The sequence below is a fragment of the Urtica dioica genome, chromosome 2 (assembly GCF_054948205.1).
Source record: "Urtica dioica subsp. dioica isolate 48M chromosome 2, U.dioica_male_clone48M_v1_H2, whole genome shotgun sequence".
Lineage (NCBI taxonomy): Eukaryota > Viridiplantae > Streptophyta > Magnoliopsida > Rosales > Urticaceae > Urtica > Urtica dioica.
Genome location: NC_142757.1, coordinates 37,474,488 through 37,495,568, shown reverse-complemented (window position 1 = coordinate 37,495,568; position 21,081 = coordinate 37,474,488). Strand labels below are relative to the sequence as shown.

General features: G+C 41.4%; 2 protein-coding genes across 3 annotated transcripts; both read left to right on the top strand.

Moving 5' to 3' along the window:
- Positions 1-5,773: 5,773 nt before the first annotated feature.
- LOC149404598 (uncharacterized) lies at positions 5,774-6,238 on the top strand. Its single transcript, XM_089607602.1, has one exon. The coding sequence runs from the start codon at positions 5,774-5,776 to the stop codon at positions 6,236-6,238; it is 465 nt and encodes a 154-aa protein (XP_089463728.1).
- A 5,999-nt stretch (positions 6,239-12,237) lies between these two features.
- On the top strand, positions 12,238-18,828 carry LOC149404597 (AICARFT/IMPCHase bienzyme family protein). Of its 2 annotated transcripts, none has more exons than XM_089604324.1 (14): positions 12,238-12,316; positions 12,448-12,581; positions 12,850-12,955; positions 13,071-13,161; positions 14,766-14,844; positions 15,081-15,177; positions 15,547-15,649; positions 15,731-15,864; positions 16,052-16,229; positions 16,398-16,552; positions 16,779-16,988; positions 17,066-17,413; positions 17,489-17,615; positions 18,449-18,828. In XM_089604324.1, the coding sequence occupies exons 4-14, from the start codon at positions 13,110-13,112 to the stop codon at positions 18,598-18,600; spliced, it is 1,635 nt and encodes a 544-aa protein (XP_089460450.1). In that variant the 5' UTR covers positions 12,238-12,316; positions 12,448-12,581; positions 12,850-12,955; positions 13,071-13,109; the 3' UTR covers positions 18,601-18,828. The 2 variants fall into 2 exon arrangements, with proteins under 2 accessions (XP_089460450.1, XP_089460443.1); XM_089604317.1 differs by having other exon boundaries at positions 12,836-12,955.
- Positions 18,829-21,081: the final 2,253 nt, after the last annotated feature.

Here is a 21,081-nt window from a genome sequence, read left to right as displayed (position 1 = left end):
ACTTTAGGATTGAGGTATTTACAAGTGTACCCTTTTATTTGTGGCAAGGCTTCAAAATATTACACGCTTCGCTGTGAACCTTGAAATGTTATTAGATATATAGAGTACTTAGATTGGAGACAGCTATAGAGTACTTAGATTGGAATCCAATAATTGTTCTAACAATCAGTGTGGGGGTTAAAAATCAATTTTCTAAAATATTTATCTCGGATGGGCTTTAGCCCGACTAAAGCCCAGTATCCAATTTTTAGATCGGCCCGCAGAATCAATTATGGGCCTAGTTCGATCTCGAAAGATCGGCCCAAGCCCAATCACACTTTCTAGCTCGACCACGTCCGCCTGGCCAGAAGAATCGGTCAGTCAAAGAGGAGACCACACCGCGAAGACCGGATTTGGGACGACATCGGCCCTAACGAGGAGGGCGGATCAAGGAGCACGTGTCTTCAGCGAAGAAGCTCCGTCTCGTCTATAAACAGAAGATTAGGCGTTGATTTGCGCACGAAAGCTTATTTTTGTTTCTGGATTATTATTATCATTTTTGTATTGCTTTTAGTGTCGAGTTTTCCTGTTAGACCTCATCACTTCGTCCTCTTGTAATCCAATTTCAATATCAATAAAATTTATTCTCAGTTTCTTCTTATTATAGTTTTTTTCTTCGTTTCTATATTGTTTCTTATACGACGTCTTTTGAGACCTTTATCTAATAAAAATCAAATATATACGTATTATTATTTGTGATTGTTGATCGATCCAGAAATCGACATCAACAGTTTGGTGCCGTCTGTGGGAAATATCAAAAAGACCAACCTCGAAAGAAACAGTTCGTAAAAAGAAAATTATATATATCATGTGTTCCACTCCGACTCATTATGAATCTGGAGAGGAGATCCGTTCGGGGATCAGGGCAATCCTGGATATGCTTACCCAAAAAATCGATGCACAGGCAGAGACCAACCGAGCTCTTAACGACCGGCTGAATACTCTCTCGACCCCTCATAACACGTCGGACCCTCAGGCGGGGTCTGGAGATACGACCGCCTCGGAATCTGCTCGTCAAGCGGCCTCGGCTGCACAGACGAGCCGGGTTCTCCCTCCCGGAGTCCGTCTGGACTTCTCCGGGATCCAGGTCACCCAAGGGACAGACCAGTCTCCCGGAATAAGCTTCCAGGTTGGGGATACTCCTGGCGAAGTCACTGCAGAACTCACGATCGACCCAACCGGACTGCATCCGCCTCCCCAGGTGGGAGTACCATCCGGGTCTTTCCAGACTAATACAGGACCTCTCCCTTCGGTGACCTCGCGAATGTTCACCACCCAATATTTTTGCGGGCTGAATCAGACCCATCGTAGCCCTGTCGAGGCGACTACGGTCACGCCCACGCGTACGAGACCTCGCCTCTTTCATGGGGGCGAACCCAGCATGACCGAACTCGACCGATTCAAGGAGTCAGTAACGGCCGAACTAAGAGTTGTTCCCTCAGAATTCTACTCTGCGACCAGTTCGGCCCCTGAGATAGATCGTCTCGTCGAAGAGACAAGAAGGAATCCTTCCGCTAAGAATATCACCGAGGTGCAATTTGGAGATACCGGAAAGGTCCGCCTTCCGTGGTATAATGGCACTTCAAGTCCCAAAGCTTTATCTTGTCCTTCAGAGTCGCAATGGGACGGGTTATGCTCACAGAGAGAGAATTGGAGGCGGGTTACTGCCAACTATTAGTAGAAAGCTTATCTGGGTCCGCTTTAGAGTGGTTCTCCAAACTCGAGCCGAACACTATCGATAGTTTTGACAAACTATCGGCTGCATTCCTGAAACATTATTCGATGTTCGTGGAAGACGATCTGACCATAGCAGATTTATGGGGGATTCAACAAATTTATGGTCCGTTACAAGGACGTACTCTCCAAAATCTCTAACGTATGCCATTAATCCGCCATTATCTCTTTGAGGAACGGGTTAAGGCACGAATCAAAGCTAAAATTCGAAATGACGGTCAATCGTCTCTCTACGTTGGAAGATCCGATTCACAAAGCCGCGAATTACGCAAAAGCCAAAGAGGAATTTGCCTCCTATGAAAGGCAGCGTGCGGCCGAGAAGAAACCACCCTCCAATACCTGGGTATGGCCTGTCAATGCTAGGGGCAACCCCCGCAGGGCCAATAACCAAGACGCCACACCCCATGTCAGAAAGCAACACGCCCCTCCTAATTACACCTTCAACATCGGGGAAGACAGTAAGGAATGAGGTCCCCAGGCAAAGAAGTGGACGCGGGACCCAAACATGTATTGCAGTTTCCACAAAGCTAACGGTTAATTGCGAGACCATGCGCAGGGCCTTAGCATAGAAATATGCAAAGGAGGAGCTAAAGGACGTCGACCTAGGACCCCCGCCAAAAAAAGAAGGTAACAGAGAAATGGGCAACCATTCCCCTAAGAGATCGAGACCTGCCGATGAAGGGGAACCAGATTCCCCGCCGACCGTCGCAAAACATAAGGTTGACTTTATAATGGGCGGTTCGAAATTTCGCAACGGCTCGGTTAACTCAATAAAAGCTTACCAACGTCAGTTGAGTAACCGGACCACTAGAATCGGGCCAGAACAAGACATCCAAATCTCGTTCTCTGAAAAAGAATCCCTGGAAGCAACAGACCCGCACGATGACGCACTCGTAATCACGATCGACGTGTCAAACTACGAGGTCGCCAGAGTCCTAATAGATGGGGGAAGCTCCGTAGATCTTATCTTCAAAGACACCCTAGCTAGGATGGGAATCGACGAGGACGAGATCGAAAGAGAACAAACCCAATTGACAGGTTTTAATGGATCGACTACTCCATCATTGGGAACAATCAAGTTGCCCGTAAAAACGAATGGAATTAATAAGATTGTAGAATTCCAAGTGCTAGACTGTCTCTCCCCCTACAATATCATTTTGGGAAGACCACGGATACATAGGATGAAGGCAGTACCCTCAACCTTTCACCAATGTATTTGTTTCCCTACGCCTGAGGGAGTAAAGGAGATCTGAGGCAATCAGACGACCTCCCGTAGCTGCTATCTCACTAGTCATAAACATTATGTTAAAAAGACTAAAGAGGGGCAATATCAATTAATGAATGTGGAGTCGGCTAAGGAGATTGCTAACCCGGAAGATTATGACTCCCTTGATGCTCCGAGTACTGAGATGACAGTACAAATATAGCTCGATGGCTCCGATCTCTCCAAGCACGTTGGGATCGGAGCCGAGCTTAAAGGTAGTATCAGGCGAGAACTGATTTGTTTCTTAAAACGAAATAAATCCACTTTCGCCTGGATGACCGAAGACATGCCGGGTATAAACATCGACGTGACGTCTCACCAATTTAACGTTGATCCTAGTTTTAAACCCGTAAAACAAAAAAGATGAAAACTCGGTCCCGACAGGGCACGGGTTGTTAACGATGAAGTCGAAAGACTACTCAGTGCAGGTTCAATCCGCGAAGTAAAATATCCGGATTGGCTGGAATATACCGTCGTTGTAAAGAAAATGAATGGAAAGTAGAGGGTATGCGTTGATTTCACGAATCTGAACAAAGCATGCCCCAAGGATAGCTTCCCGTTGCCTTACATCGACCAGCTGGTCGAAGCAACCGCGGGGCATAAGATCCTTTCGTTCATGGACGCGTTCTCAGGATATAACCAAATCCTGATGCATCTAGACGATCAAGAAAAGACATCTTTCATTACGGACCGGGGCACGTACTGCTACAAGTTCATGCCATTTGGACTGAAAAACACTGGCGTAACCTACCAAAGGTTAGTCAACAAAATGTTCAAAGAAAAGATAGGTAGAACAATGGAAGTCTATATCGACGACATGCTCGTGAAATCCCTGAGGGAAAACGATCATATATGACATTTGGAGGAGTGTTTTGAGGTACTGAACAAGTACCAAATGAAACTCAACCCCACCAAATGTTCATTCGGAGCTTTGTCCGGTAAATTCCTTGGGTACCTAGTTACCCAACGATGAATTGAGGCTAATCCGGATCAATAACATGCTTTGCGAGAGATGCCTTCACCCCGTAATAGGCGTGAAGTACAAAAGTTGACGGGATGCATTGCCGCCCTTAACTGCTTCATCTCTCGATCCATGGACAAATGTCTCCATTTCTACCGGCTTCTTAAAGGGAATAAGAAGTTCGAATGGGATGACAAGTGCGAGGAAGCATTCAAAAATTGAAAGAGTACCTATCAACACCCCAATCTTGGCAAAACCCGTCGCGGGAGAGCCGCTCTACCTGTACGTCATCGAGTCCCAAGCGGCCGTTAGCGGAGTACTCGTCAAAGAAGAACAAGGGGACCAACGACCAATATTCTATACGAGTAAGTCGTTAGTCGATGCTAAAACTCGATACCCCGTTATGGAGAAGTTGGCTTTGGCCGTCGTTTCTGCTGCGCGAAAACTTCGACCATACTTCCAATCTCACACCATAATAGTAATGACGACGCATCCGTTAAGAAGTGGGCCATAGAACTGAGCGAATATGATATCGAGTATCGAATGAAGACATTCGCAAAATCACAAGTTTTAGCGGACTTCATCATCGAACTCCCGAGGGAAGATCCCGCCGTGACTGAAGTCGAAGGCACCTGGACACTTAAAGTGGATGGGGCATCGTCAAAGCAAGGGGCATGAGTAGGAATACACCTGACATCCCCTCACGGCGAGACCATATAACAATCGTTCAGACTCGACTTCGTTGCATCCAACAACGAAGCCGAATACGAAGCACTAATCGCCCGACTTAGGTTAGCCACATCAGTCCGATAAAAGAAAGTGGAAGCTTTCTGCGATTCTCAGCTCATAGCAAACCAATACTCCAGGGAATACGAGACTAGGGATGAGCGAATGGAAGCTTACCTGAAAGTCATAAAAGATCTTACGAAACATTTCAAGGAATTCTCTCTGACACGAATCCCTCGAGGCGAGAATACTTCGGCAGACGCGTTGGCTGCCTTGGCATCTACCTCAGACCCGGACCTCAAAAGGATCATATCAGTTGAAACAATCAAACAACTTCTATAGCCACGACCGTTGCCGCAGTCATAGCAATAGAAATGGGGGATTGGAGGAATGAAATATTGCATTACATCACAACTGGTACGGTCTCATCCGACAAGATGGAAAAACGCAAACTCGTGCTGAGAAGCGCGAGATTTTGCATCATAGACAGAAGCCTGTTTAAAAGAAGCTTCGCAGGACCATACCTCAAGTGCGTCGGAACGGAAGAGTCTTAGCGAATCCTAGAAGACGTACACGAGGGGGAATACGGAAATCACGCAGGCGGACGGACACTCGCCATCAAAATAAAGAGGCAATGCTACTTTTGGCCAACCATGCTGATAGATTGCGAGGCGCATTCGCGCCACTGCAACCAATGTCAACGCCACGCACCTAACATAAAAAGACCCGCAGAAGAGTTGTCCTCCATCTCGGCAGCATACCCATTCATGAAATGGTCTATGGACATCGTGGGACCAATGTCGGCCGTCCCCGGCGGACTAAGATTTTTATTAATCTTAACAGATTATTGGGTCGAAGCAGGCGCCTTCGTCTTGATAAAAGATGTCGACGTCTCAGAATTCATTTAGAAAAATATAATCTGTCAGAATGGAACTCCCCATGAGATCATAACGGACAACGGGTCACAGTTCATATAAAAAAATTCAGAAATTTTTGTTTCCGCAATAACATTGAGGTGATGATGTCAACACCGCGATACCCTCAAGGAAATGGACACGCGGAAGCTGCAAATAAGACCATTAGTAGATTCCATAAGGAAAAGGCTCAATGCTAAGAAAGAACAGTGGGCAGAAGAGCTACCTGGTGTGCTCTGGGCCTACCAAACTAGTCCACGAAGGCCGACAGGGGAAACTCCATTTTCCCTGGTCCATGGAGTCGAATCAGTCATCCCAATCGAACACCAAGTGCAAACCCTCAGGGTGATGTATGCGCCTGAGGATGAGCCAAAAAATGATGAGTCACTACGCGAGGCATTGGATCTTGTAGAGGAAAAGCGGGATTCAGCCCTAGTACGGCTATTCCACTATATGCAATCCATTGCTAGATTCTACAATAAAGACGTTAACATGAGAAGATTTGACGTAGGGGACTTGGTCCTCCGAAAAGCCTTCCAAAACACTGCCGAGGCAAACGCTGGAAAACTTGGTGCGACCCCTACAGGGTCACCAAGGTAGCACAGCCCGGGGTGAATGAGTTCGAAACACTCAATGGAGTCCCCGTTTTTTAGATCACAGAACATCTCGAATCTTAAAAAGTACTACTGCTAAAGTCAGTAAGAATCGAACTACGTCCGACTTGATCCCTACATAAGGGTACGTAGGCAGCCTTTTTTTGCAAAGGCACAGTCCCACAAAAACTTAGACCGCTCATTTCGAGACAACCGCAAAAATATGACAATAGGGCTCCGGAGCCCACACTTCTTCCTAGAGGTCCAGGTCCCCAACTAGGACCACTGTGTGAATACCTCATGACCAAGGTGAGATCCGGAATCTCACTTCGTCATCTCACGTAACATCTGAATCAAAGGCCGCACCTCGGCAAGGTAGGCCTCGCCCAGGAAAAACAAAGTGAAACTTTTTAGATCTTGATGATGTAAAAGACTTGGCAACGCCTGGGTAAAATTCATTTGATTACTTCAGCCTAAGGGAAACGTTTTAGATACTCGGCGATCTAAAAGACTTAGCAAATATAAAATACATATGTCCATATGGATGTGGCCTAAGGGAAACATTTTAGATACTTCGACGATCTAAAAGACTTAGCAAATCCAAAAATATTGTCATATGACCTCGACCTAAAATCTTAAGGGAAACGTTTTAGATCCCGACGATCTAAAAGACTTAACAGATTTTAGAAAACCCCAGTTAAATAAGACTTCGACCAAGTAACATTTAATGGAAACCCTCAGAATGAAAGGGCGACCTGAATGACTTAGACAAAATATACAAACATTCATGCATTCATAAAATAATCTGGCGAGCTAAAAGACTTGGCGAAATGAAAATTTCATAGAAAAATGAACCATAACAAAATCATCCAAATAAAACAGGGGTACCGAAGCCCCCTGTAACTGTCTCAAACAAACAGGGGTTCCCGATGACGGCGTACTCTGCCTCGTACTGAGCGATATCCTCCTCAGTATCCTTCAGTTCACTGGCCCAGTCGAAAATATCTCCCTTCAACGCCTCCAAGATCAACTCTTTGTTGCCCTGACACTGCTCGAGTTTCTTTAAGATGAGGACGGCCTCGTCAATCTTCTCCTTTTGAGCACGATACTTCAGTATCTTCTCCTGATATCGCAGTGAGGTCGCCTTCCTCGCCGATAAGACCGCCATCTCCCTCTCGGCCTTGACCGACCTCTTAAGTTTCATCATCTCGTCCCGAGCCGCCTCCAGGTCTCGATCCCGGTTCCTCACCTTAACCTCGGCCACATCGAGCTTCTTCTTCAGTTCGGCCGAGTGAACGCCTCACCGTTCGATCGTAACCTCCTTCTTTTCGACCTCGGCCTCCAGAGCCTTGGTCTTCACCACTAGATCCACCTGGGCGGCCTTGTACTTCTCCAAGAGGGCGTCCTTTGCAGCGATGTCCTCCTCAAGGGAAGCTACTTTGCCGCCCACCTCCTTGAGCTCGGCTTGAAGGGACTCCGTCCCCTTCTTCACCGAAGCCATTTCAGCGAGAGCAACATTGGCCTTCCGGAGGCGCTTCTCGTACCAATATACTCCCCAATTGAATTAAGTCGACAGCTGCACACAAAATATCGCTAAGTATATCAGTTCGACCTCATAATAAAAATGATAGTAAAATGATAGGACTTACCCCGGTTATGGTAGACGCCACGCAGCGGTACCAGTCCGACTCTGTTAGTTCGGGGACCTTTGACAACTCGTGACCTTCTACGATCAGCTGCCTGAGAAACCCCGCAGATGAATAAAGATCGTAGCAGAGCAAATGGTCCTGGTTGTAGTGGAAGTTGACGTAGTGCGCCTTCTTCGGCTTCGAAAAAGAGGCACCCAAGTCACCTATGCGAGACCAAGCCAGACCGCCGCGAGGCCTTGCCGACCTGCTCCCGCAGGCCGGAGTCTTCTCAACTCTGTCCCCCTGGTCCACTTCAGCCTCAGGGGCATTCTCTAGCCTGCCTGCGGCCACCACGGGCTTCGGGTCCCCACCCCCTTATTCTTCTTATTCTTCTTCTTCTTATTCTTCTTCTTTTTCTTCTTCCTCAGTTCGCCCTTGAGATGGGCGTATTCTCCCTCACCTCGGCCCTCGCTCCGGTCCGCCGGCATTTTCCTCTTTTTAAGAGACGCCGAGGCCTCGGCCGAGTTGTCGGCCTGCCCGGCCGTCGTGGCATGACCAGACCTGGGGGCTTGATCGCCCTGTATATCGCCGGCCCCAGCAGGGCCCACCTCATTCTCGACATCCACGATTAGGATGTCGGCCCGAACACGCTCTCCGGTGACCTCGACTTCGGGGTCCTGAGGAGGAGCCGAGGGCGCGATGTCCGAAAAGGAAGCCGCGACGGCCTTCTTGTTGTGCCTCGCATCGCGAGCACTGACAGGCACGTTCATGCTGTCCTCGACTACTAGAAAAAGGAAAGAAAAATCCTTAGTTAAAAAAAATAATAATAATAATAATAAAAATTTGGCCGAACTAACTTTCTTCGAGAACGACGTTTGGAGAAGATGGCCAAAGTCTAGCCAAGGTGAAACGCTCCGGAGTGAAGCTCAACCAATCACCGCGACTTTCTTGAAGTAAAACGAGCTTGGCAGCAAACTCTGCGATCGAAGGAGCCTTGATTTTTCCTACAAAAAAAAGAAAAGGAAAACGTTGACATACTCCACACTAAAAAAGAGGGGGGGGCAAAACTTTTAAATCCGCATACTCGGTGAGCTCGTACACTTTGCCGAGAAACTGCGAGCTCGGCTCCCGAGGGATTGCTCGTTAACGGCGAAGTAAAAGTAGCGCCGTCCCCAATTTTTGTCTTTCGAAGGAAGACCAGAGATCACTCCCCGGCCCGCGGCCTTCGAAATATAGAAACACTTGGGATCGTGTTTCGAGTTTGCCTTGACCACGCAAAGACGGACTAAGTCCATCAGGGTGAGGTCAACCTTATGTTCGTGGGCCACGACTAAGAGGCCCAGTTAACCCCAAAGCCTCAACGAAGTCGAAGAGAATGGGGTGGATCGGAAATCGAAGTCCACACGACTCCAACCAGACCTCGTAAATACAACAATACCCATCAACCAGAGTATCCACCGTAGCGAGCGGTGGTGGGAGGAGGAGCCCGATCTCGGGGGCTATCTGATATTTACGTCGGATGCCTGAAAGGTCCGAGCTCTTGACAGCCGAAGGCATGAGGATGAAAGGTCCGAGCTCTTGACAGCCGAAGGCATGAGGATGTCCTCATTACCCAAGGGATTAGGTCCCGACTGAGGAACCTCGGACCCAGACATTTAAATATTTTGAAATAAAGAAAGGTTAAAAGTGTTTGAAGGTTTGAAGTTCATTTGAGTTCGCTAGCCGAACTGAAGAGAAGTGTTTGAAAACTATGAATTTGTTCGAGTTCGCTGGTCGAAGTGAAGGAAATTCGAAGTCGAACTCATGGAAAAGGCGAAAGTCGTAGAGAGAAAAGAAATAAGTATTTCGGAGAAAGTGAAAGAAGAGAGGAGTTACCTTTTCACCGAAGCCGCTCGAAATATAAATGGAATAAGAAGTCTTTTCGAATTACTTTTATTTATAACCATTTATATTAAATCGAATTCCGATAAAATCTAATGATTACGGATCAAATCAAATATTTAGTCGGTTAAAATAATATAAAATCTCAACTGACATTCGACTCTTCGATTCCGACTGACGAAGCGCGACTGATATCGCGCCACGTGTAAAAAATATTCCAGAAATACGCGCCACGCGCCAAAAACGAAAATTCAAATCTTTCCCCCCTTTTTATTTCAGGATTTCGAAAGTTTCGCTCAAGTATTTTAAAAAATATTTGGAATATTTTTCAAAATACTCTGGGGCTAATTGTGGGGGTCAAAAATAAATTTTCTAAAATATTTATCTCGGATGGGTTTTAGCCCGACCAAAGCCCAGTATCCAATTTTTAGATCGGCCCGGAGAATCAATTCTGGGCCTAGTTTGATCTCGACAGATCGGCCCAAGCCCAATCACACTTTCCAGCTCGACCACGTCCGCCTGGCCAGAAGAATCGGTCAGTCAAAGAGGAGACCACGCCGCGAAGACCGGATCTGGGATGACTTCGGCCCTGACGAGGAAGACGGATCAAGGAGCACGTGTCTTCAGCGAAGAAGCTCCGCCTCGTCTATAAATAGAAGATCAGACGTTGATTCGCGCACGAAAGCTTATTTCTGTTTCTGGATTATTATTATCATTTTTGTATTGCTTTCAGTGGCGAGTTCGCCTGCTAGACCTCGTCACTTCGTCCTCTTGTAATCCAATTTCACAATCAATAAAATTTATTCTCAGTTTCTTCTTATTATAGTTATTTTCTTTATTTCTATATTGTTTCTTATACGACGTCTTCTGAGACCTTTATCTAATAAAAATCAAATATATATATATATATATATATATATATATGTATTATTATTTGTGATTGTTGATCGATCCAGAAATCGACATCAACAATCGGTACTTGGATTCAATTGTCTTTTTGATCCTTAGATTGTGAATGTCATCTTTAAACTTACTCTGAAGATGTATTAAGCAAGTCTATATTCGTCTTTTCATTTGTTGTGAGTAGTTTTCAAGACGTAAACCATTATACATAAAGACATACTATAAAAATAATGCATACTTAAAATAAAAAATAAATAATCACGTTGGGATTATATGATTCATTTTTACTCATATTAGATTCATAGTCATCATGGATTTTAAGATTTGGATAACCGATTTTTTAAACCGCTTTTAAAACTGGATCCGGATTATAGAGAACCAAATAACTGAATTTTAAAAATCGGATATTAAAACTGGATATTGGATTTTTAAAAACTGAATAACCGAATTTCGGTTTTGGGCTAAATTGGACCAAATTTTTAAAATGAAAAAATTCGGATTCGAGTTTGAAAAATGGCAAAAACCGAAACCGAACCGATCCAGTTTCAGCCCTATTTGCAACAAGTGCAAGTTGGACTTATAGTATAAATTGTTAACGTACAAAATTAATCATTTTTACAATTTTAGTGAGGAATGTTTACAATTTTAAATATGGTTTCCAAATTTACTAGTAAATGCATAAATTTTTATAAGAAGTTTACTTTTTTAACCTAAGAAATTGAACGTTTAAATAATATTGTTATATTTTTCTCGTTAATTAAAATCTAAAGTGAATATCAAATTTTTTACAATTTTTTAAGAAGATTTTATCGTAAGTAGTCAACCCTTAGCTTCTTTTCATATGTTAGCCAAAGTTCTCTTTTATTACTCTTTTATTAATAAAGTAGCTCTATTGGACCCGCATTAAATTAATTAAATTTATTCTTTAGTTAATTAATTTACTGCAGGTTTAGTGAAGTTATTTTTTTTAATAAGATAAACTTTGATTTTTTTTAAAGGGTAGGTTATTGAGCAACTGATCTAATTGCCATATTTTTTTTTTAATTTCTAACCATATTAACCCATTTTTTTTTTATTTCATTTAGAGAGCATGTCTGTAGATTTGAAGTTATGATCATCTTGTTATGGAAAGTAAATGAAATTACCATATAAAAAAATCAAAGTTCAAAATTATGTGCTTGTAAGTGTAAAGTTCTAATTCGAGTCACACTCTCTTTTTTTCATGTGAAAGTAATTTTTCGAGTTAAAGAGTAAAATTAATCTGACGAAATATTTTAAAGATTATTTTTTAATTTGTTTTTAATATGTTGACTAAATGAATTGAAGGAAAAATGCAAAATAGTTATAAAAAACGTGTACGTCTTCAACTTCGAGTTTAAAAGAAACATGAACTATCGACTTCGAATAAATATGAACTATTAATTTTCGGTCTTATGGACTATTTTCTTAAAAAAAAATGAAATTTACACTATTTTTTTTTAAGTAGTAATGGCCCCAAACATTTTTTTAACTTAGAAAAAGAAAAATCCCCAAAAATAAAAAAATAAAAAAAATACAAAGCAACCCTAAGTGCGTGTTATACCTTTTTTTTTTTCCTCTTTACTCTCTTACTTCCCACTCTCTCACCGCGCAATCCTTCATCCACCTCCTCGCTCACTCTTGTCAATAACAGAGTACCTCTCTCTCTCTCTCTCTCTCTCTCTCTCTCTATATATATATATATATATATATATATTTATATATATACATGTATATGCTCTCGCTCACTCACTCTCTCTCTCTCTCTCTCTCTCTCTCTCTCCAGCGGAACAGACCGCCAACGATACGACGCCGAGTCTGAGGTAAGGCACAGCATCCGCGCCGCGGAGCTTCTCTTAGAGTCAGCTCTGAAGTAGCACGGGATTCGGATCATCAAACGCCGCGGCGAACCCGACGAAGGTGAGTTCGATGCTCTGAAACTGACACTTTCGAGTCTTTTACCTGACTTTAGTTTCTGGAAATGAGACTGTGTAATTGTTGAGGCTAACAAACAAACAAAAAATGAGCTGTTTCTGGCAGCTCTAATCCGATTCGAATCTATTCGGTTCTGTGCTTGCCGTTGAGTCTAATTTGAATATTGATGTAGTTTCAATCGTTATGTTTGGTTTCATGTGTAAAATTGTTTTGCTTTCTGATTAACATCATAAATGAAGATGATTGCCTCCAGTACATTCCAAGCCTCGAAGTCTTGTGTTTATCCGAACGCCAATCTCGTCGGCTTATTCTCCAGCACTCACAGAGCAACTGTTTGTCCTTATCGTTCTTCTTATACTGTAATCCCCTTTCTTTGCGTATTCCTTTTTTTTTTCTTCCTGTTTATACACCATGTTCAGCGAATAATTTCTCACTGTATTTATCTTTTTTGTCTTCTCTGGTTTGGGTGGGTAGTCATACTCTCTGCGGTCTAGTTGTCTGCCAGTCAAAGTTATGGCTGCTCAGGAGACGTTGACCAAGGTTGACTATCAGTCATCTTCATCTGGTATGCTCTATATTTTGTTGCATTTTAACTGCGCCATATTTTTTTCCCTTTCATTTTTGTTTCGAAACAGACTGTTTGTTTACCATAGAGACGAAGAGCATCTCTAACAAATATTATAGGGTTGTAACTTCTATTCGTATTTAGAAGAAACAAAAAGGAAAAAAGAGGGGAAAAGCTTTGGGATAGCGGAAGCAAGATACAAACAAGAATTGGTGTGCCATTTAGAGTGTGCGACTGTCTTATTTTTTACACCAAAATTGGCATATATAATCAATATTCTAGTTTATTATACACGAAAAAATGGTGTGGACTGAATGGTAGCCTACCAAGTAGCGGGTCTTACTATCATTGATAATTAGGTCAGTTTCCGTAGGGCGGGAGTCGATTCTTAGGCCAGTTTCCGTATCTTGGGATATGGAAATGCCATTTTTTACAAGCTTTTTGATTTGTATTAATATGAGAAACTTTGTTCATGCTCGGGATATATAATTATGGTGTAGTTTCAGTATCCTCCAAATCCTGCCCTTAATGTTGGTGGTTTTACTCTCCATTTTTAGTCAAAGCTGATATTGATATCTGTCTTTAGGGATGATTGCAAAGTGGTTCTACATTTTTTGGGTTTACCTAGTGATTTTTTTTTTTTTTTTTTTCAAGTTTGGCGTCAATCGAACTTATTCTCCTTATTTTTGGGGCTGCGGGTGCTTGCCACCGAACTAGCCCTTGTCTATTTTGTCTAATGGCTTTATTTTGTTGGAATTTATATCATGTGATTTTTCTTTCTCAGTTTTATTGCTTCTTGCTTACAATGTGATGATCAAAGGGTGATTGTGGTAGTAAGCAAGGGCGGACCTTTTAAGCCCTTGGGTCACCCCCACTTTCTTAAAAAAAAGCATTTATTCTATTTTAAATATTCGGATAATTAAATATGGACATTGAGTTTGGATAACTATTTCAATCCTTTAAAATAAAGCCCCTTAATTTTGATGTTTTTTTTTTCTTTCTTATAATTATCACTTTACAACCCAATTATTCTCCTATTACGGTTTTTATTTTACTTAATAGTTTAGTTGGTTCCGTCCTTTTTTTTTTGTCTTGACATAACACTACATAGAATAAAACTAATATCAGAAAACTGAAATTAAGCGCGTTTGTTGGTATATTTCTTCACTTATTATTGTTGATTATTATATTACATGCCATGTATTGTTGTGGGTAATCAAACGCTAGGAATTTTTTTAAATGGGGAGTGTTTAAATAGCATTTCGGAAAATATGTAGCAAGTAACTGGTTTATGTTTGTATATAAATAAATAGTGTTCTGGAATTAATTTATGTATTTTTTTAGGATAAAAATATATTTTTGGAATTAAGTATATTTAGCAGTGTGTTTAAGGCATTTAGAATAATGTAATTTTTTCCCCTTTTTGCTTTTTAAAAAACATATTGAAAGCATAAGTATTCGTGTGTTTTTTTTTTTAAATATAAGTATTCGTGTGTTGATATATATATATATATATATATATATATATATATATATGATGATTTAATACTCTTTTGTCATTGTTATCGGCCACCCTCGATTCGTAATGTTGCTTCATGTTTCAGGTAGTAAGAAACAAGCACTAATATCTCTCTCGGACAAGAAAGATCTCGCTTCATTGGGGAGAGGACTTCAAGATTTGGGGTAAATTCTTTGGCATCAGATTTCAAATTTTAATCGCTTAAAGAGTCATGCATAGAGATATTGACAACACATAAAGTAAATGTTGATTTGCATCATAATCTTCACATTAGATTGAGCATCTTGAAACTAGGCTATCTGAGGATTAATAACCCCTTGTTGATTGCCAAGAAGAATAGATTAGCCTTGTGCAAGTAATGAATTTATACTGATATTCAGGATGCTCATTTGTTCTGTAGATACACAATCGTCTCAACTGGAGGCACGTTTTCTTCTTTGGAAAGTGCTGGGGTTTCTGTTACAAAGGTGGAAGAACTTACATGTTTTCCTGAAATGGTGGGTTACTGATGCAATATTTTCTCACCTACCGGATGTTTTTCCCCCTTACAAAGACCATTGTTTACATGCTGTTGTGTTTGAAATTGATGTGAGTCTATTTATCTCTAGTCGTCGGAGTTGACGTCTAATTTGAATCCTTTGTTACTAATCTGATATATATACCCTTTTCAATATTTTTCTTTCTTTCTACAAACTATAAATTATTGTCAATTTTCTTTCAGGTCTATGTGGTTTAAACAAATAGACATAATTTGGGTTACGTATACTGCGCTAAATTAGTATTCAGTACATAACTTTATAGCAATCTGAATGAAAGTTATGTACCAAGTGTTTATCTCTGATTTGGGGATCTGATTACTGTTATAGCTTGATGGTCGTGTGAAAACTTTACACCCTAATGTCCATGGAGGCATTTTGGCTAGAAGAGACCAGAAGCATCATATGGAAGCTCTAGACAAGCACGGAATTGGTGAGCAGTGCTGCTAAAGCGTGCTTCATTTACACCAATTTTTTAGTATATAGAGTGGTGACTCATGACTTTCTGTTATAGGTACATTTGATGTTGTGGTGGTGAACTTATATCCTTTCTACGAAAAAGTCTCTTCATCCAAAGAACTTCTGTTCGAAGATGGAGTTGAAAACATTGATATCGGTGGTCCAGCAATGATAAGAGCAGCTGCTAAGGTCTGTTCGTGAACTTCGTGGTCACTATATTGATGACACAGCTTCTTTTTTTTTATTTTTTTTTATTTTGATTTCTGTACACAATAGCAATGCTGCGACTTTGACCATTGTTTGATGTTGTTTTAAATATTTACCTCTTTGGCTGAAGTATTTTTTTATATTATTATTATTATTATTATTGAAATAGAATCACAAAGATGTCTTGGTCGTCGTTGATTCGGAAGACTATCCGGAGCTACTAGAGTTTCTCAGAGGAAACCAGGATGATCAGCAATTTCGCAGAAAGCTTGCGTGGAAAGCTTTTCAACATGTTGCTTCTTATGACGCTGCAGTTGCAGAGTGGTTATGGAAGCAGAGTTCAGGAGGTATTTTTTTTAATTTTTTTTAAATTTATCTTATTCTTTTGTTTTCTGCTACAAATGCGCTTGATCAAATCGTCCGCTCAATGATAAATGCAAAAAAAAAAAGGTTGTCAGATTTAGTCTTTAGGATTTTATACAAATTGACGGTCAACATCTTTCTGTTTGTGACAGAGAAATTCCCACCTAGTTTGACAGTTCCTTTGACTCTGAAAAGTTCACTTCGTTATGGTGAAAATCCTCACCAGCAGGCCGCTTTCTATGTTGACAAGAGTCTTGCAGAAGTTAATAGTGGTGGTATCGCAACTGCTATTCAGCACAATGGAAAGGTGAAATATAATATTGAAAATTGCACTTGCCTGCTTGTTATGGTCTTTGATTGGATAAGCATGATCGGTATTTGAAAGCTTTCCCTAACTGAAAATGAGAAAAATTTGAATGGCAATATAATGCTCACCCAGTAATTAGAACACTTGTATTCTCTCTGATATTTTGTTGTCTAGCTTAAGTCGATTCAACCATACATATGGTTTTAATATGTATATCTTTGTACAGGAAATGTCGTACAATAATTATTTAGATGCAGATGCGGCTTGGAATTGCGTGGTAGAGTTTAAAAACCCCACTTGTGTAATTGTAAAGCATACAAATCCGTGTGGTGTAGCGTCGCGCTCTGATATACTTGAAGCGTATAGGCTTGCTGTGAAAGCAGATCCAGTGAGTGCATTCGGTGGCATCGTTGCCTTCAACACAGAGGTTGATGAGGTGAGAGTTATCAATCCAAGTTATAACCAAAGTGAATGGTCAATTTGTTTATCCCACTAACTGAAATAGCGTTTCAGGCTCTTGCTAAGGAAATCCGAGAGTATAGAAGCCCAACAGACGGCGAAACCCGTATGTTCTACGAAATCGTCGTTGCGCCGAAATATACTAAGAGAGGGCTCGAGATCCTCCGTGGAAAGTCAAAGGCTCTTCGGATCCTCGAGGCTCAGAAAAACGAGAAAGGGAAGCTTTCTCTGAGACAAGTTGGAGGTGGTTGGCTAGCTCAAGAGTCAGACGACTTGACCCCAGAGGAGATCCAATTCAACTGTGTTTCTGAGAACAAACCGCAAGAGAGCGAGATTAGCGATGCCCACTTTGCATGGCTGTGTTGCAAGCACGTGAAGAGCAATGCCATTGTTATAGCAAAGGTGGTGGTGGTTTGCATTTACAGACTCGTAGACATTTTTAATTTTTTTTTTTTCTGATATTTGTGATTTGAGCAGAATAACTGTATGTTGGGCATGGGAAGTGGGCAGCCGAACCGTGTCGAGAGCTTGAGGATAGCTTTCAGGAAAGCAGGAGAAGAAGCCAAGGGAGCGGCTTTGGCTAGTGATGCATTTTTCCCGTTTGGTAAATATCCTCAAACCCATTTCTTTTGCTATTAATTGATTTTTTAGCGTAAATAGTCGGTGAACTATTATTTTTCTAAGCGAGTCCTTGAACTATTATTTTTAGCGTAAATAGTCGGTGAACTTAACTTTTTTTATGTAATTTTAAAAAGTATACAAATCTAAGTAACTTGCTAATTTTTATAATACACTAATGTAACAATATTATGACCCCTAAAAACACTAAATTAAAGCTAAATAATTTTGGATTAGTAGACTAAGATTTTCATTTAAAGATACTTTTTAAAACTATAAAAAATTTATTCGAATTTGTAAATATGTTAAACTTAAGGTGTTGAATTTCATAATCTGGCCTTGTGGCTTCCCTCTTCCTCGGAGTTTAAAGATTTTACGTTGGCAGATTTGGTTCGAGACAGGCCAAGTGCCTTGTAATTTTTTATTTATCTTTTTTGTGTTGTTTGGTGCTTCTTTGGTTGGTTTGGGCCGGCGTGATTGTTTTGCGTTGGTTGGAGGACTCGAACTGTAGTCTCTTCCTTTTTATTTTTACAAAAAATTAGTTTCTTAAAAAAACAAAAAAGTGTTGAATTTCATAATTGTTGTTTATAAAAACTAGGTGCGCAAAATCTAGTCCATTTCGCCCTACAAACTAGTTTAGGTACCAAAATGCCACTCACGTAATAGTTGAAGGTCTTTGCATTTAAAAAACAATTTAAATTTCTGCTAATTGAAGAAGGTGCAGACCTTCGATACAAAAATAAAAAAACAAAATGTTGTCTCGTCAATACATAAGAGATGAATTGAACTTAAAGTTTTTAGTTTATGTTTTGGGGGCAGCTTGGAAAGATGCTGTGGAAGAAGCGTGCGAGAAGGGGATCGGTGTGATTGCAGAGCCTGGTGGAAGCATGAGAGACTCCGATGCCATTGACTGCTGCAACAAATACGGCGTATCTCTTCTCTTCACCAATGTCAGGCACTTCAGGCACTGAACTCCGATACTCCTTTTTTATATATTAAGTTATGGAATCTGAATGTGCACTAGAGCTTTATCAATAAGCATCAGCCGCGGGTTTCAATTTTGCAATATAAACCAGTCGATGCGATTTGTTATAGACGTGCTGACTTACTGGCATAGCTGTTTTTTGTTTTCTTGATTTCTCACATTTTGTTTTGTGTTTGAATGAAGAACAAATCAAAGCTCTGTTGGTTTCTTCTCATTTATGAGTCGGGTAAAGAAATGATACAGATACCAATGTCAAATCTCCCATTCTAAATCACAAATTTTAGGCCCCTTTGTTATTTATTTATTTATTTGAGGCATTGCGGATAAACTGAGATTAGGTATTGTTTACCTGTAATTTGGTTAATGACAAGAAATACAAGCAGAGCCAACGAAAGCGGAGGTCTAAGGTAATATTGGGATTGTGGTACGGCGGAAATCTGGTTCCTCTCGGTCGAAAGTGTGGGACGGTATTCTTCCTCCCATGGACGAGTGTTAACGGCACGAATGACTTCCGGTGGACGCGCGGAAGAAGTTGGAACCTTGTGGAAATATTTCCTTCCACTACTTATCATAAAATCTTCTCAAATATTTATTTTTAGTATATAGTTTTAACTAAAAAAAAAAATATCTACTTCTCATCGAGCTCTTCTCGTCGAAGTTTCTCATGAGCAAGTTTCTTAAACACACCTCCACCGTCCGAAAATCCACAACCAATTCACAAGTCTCCTGTGAACCAATACCCTCCAAATTGACTCGATTTTTCTCAATTTCCTAATTTTGAAAACACCAAGTACAACTCAACTCAAGTACCACCATCTTCATACGCACCTCCAAGTTTCCATCAAACCGAAAGCCTATTTGATCCAATATCTCCATATGTTATGAATAATCCACCACTATACTATCCATATACCTAATATACAGAACCTCAATATCCATAACAATCTTATTATTCACGATCCCAACTTTATAGTTGGTCATTCTCGAAAAACCCGAAACATTAAATTCCACGCGACTTGCGTAGAGTTCCGAATTCTAAGGCCCAACGGGTCGGGTCACTAAAAAAGAACATCAAGGCCCGTAAAGGCTAAGGCCCACACAAAACAGCCCGAAAGTCTGAGCTTAAACTCAGACACGAAGCAGAGCTCACCGTCGCGCGCTCCTCGAAAGAAGCACGTGCTCGGCGCTCTCCTCAAAAGAAGCACGCGCCGACGCGTATAAGACATGGCGCGCCACGCCATCTACTAGGCGTGGCGCGCCAATGCGCGGTCGCGCCGTGCACCCGCGTGCTCCATGTGCGCTCAAGAATCGCTGCATGCCCGAAATCCGCGGCGCGCTCTCCTATGTGCGTCCAAAGGCCTTCCTAGGCGTCCACATCCATTATAAATACCCCCTCTCAGTGAGGGTGCATGAGAGACACATTCATTCCTGCTCAAGATTACTTGCTCGCAAAGTTATGAAACGCTGGCGGAGACTTTCTGCGCACAATTTCCTCTGATTGAGCGTTTAATCTCCCGCGCACAGCTACGCCCGGAATTCTCTACTGAGAATCTCCCCCATCTAAAACGTACACAACTGCGCCCGAAATTCTCTACTGAGGATCTGTTGGAATTGATCTAGGGTTTAAGAAAAAGTTTAACGCTTCGTTAAGCGGCAGAATTTTAAAAATTTTCTTTTCAAGTAAAAACAGTTTTTACTAACCTAGACAAAGTGCAAGCACATGTAAATAAAACTAACCTGAGCATAATAAATTTACTAACCTCTTTAGAAGCTTGAACGTTGATGAGCCTTCGGAAGGTTGAAAACGTTCGTCTCCCTCGCAGCACGTCTCTCTTTCTTTCCTCGACAACTCGAGCAACCACGAAAGTTTCTATCACTAAATCACTCGAAATAAAAGGAATCAGTGAGTGGGCACTTTTAAACACTACGACTTAAGAACGAGTCTTGAAGTCGCAGAGCTAAAAACTAGGTCAAATGAGGACCTAGGTGCTAAAACAATAAAACAGAATTGACTAGAGAGAGAGAGAGAGAGGGGCCGCCACAAGGTCTAGAGAGAGAGTCTCTCAATCTCTAACTTATGTGGAATGAGAAAAATGAGAAGAATGAGGCTCCTATTTATAGGAGAGGTCTTACCTTCAATAAGGTAATTTCCTCTTCTATAGAATATCACATATTCATGAGCCAATTTCCTCTTTTCCTCTATGACATACTCGGCCAAGGCAAGCCTTCTAGAAGGCTTGGATTTGTTTCCTTTTTTGTTCCTTGCCTTGCCTTGTCTCTCTCTTGGGCGCCTACCTCATTTCCTCTTAGGGGAAATTTGTTTCCTCTTTTTCTTTTGGCAAGTATCTTCATACATTTATGCACAAAATATTCTCTCTTTCTCTTGGGTATGTTGGGCGCCTATCTCAATCTAGAAAGGCCTTCTAGAAGTTTTTCCACTTGTTCATGACAACATGAAAAATGCCCA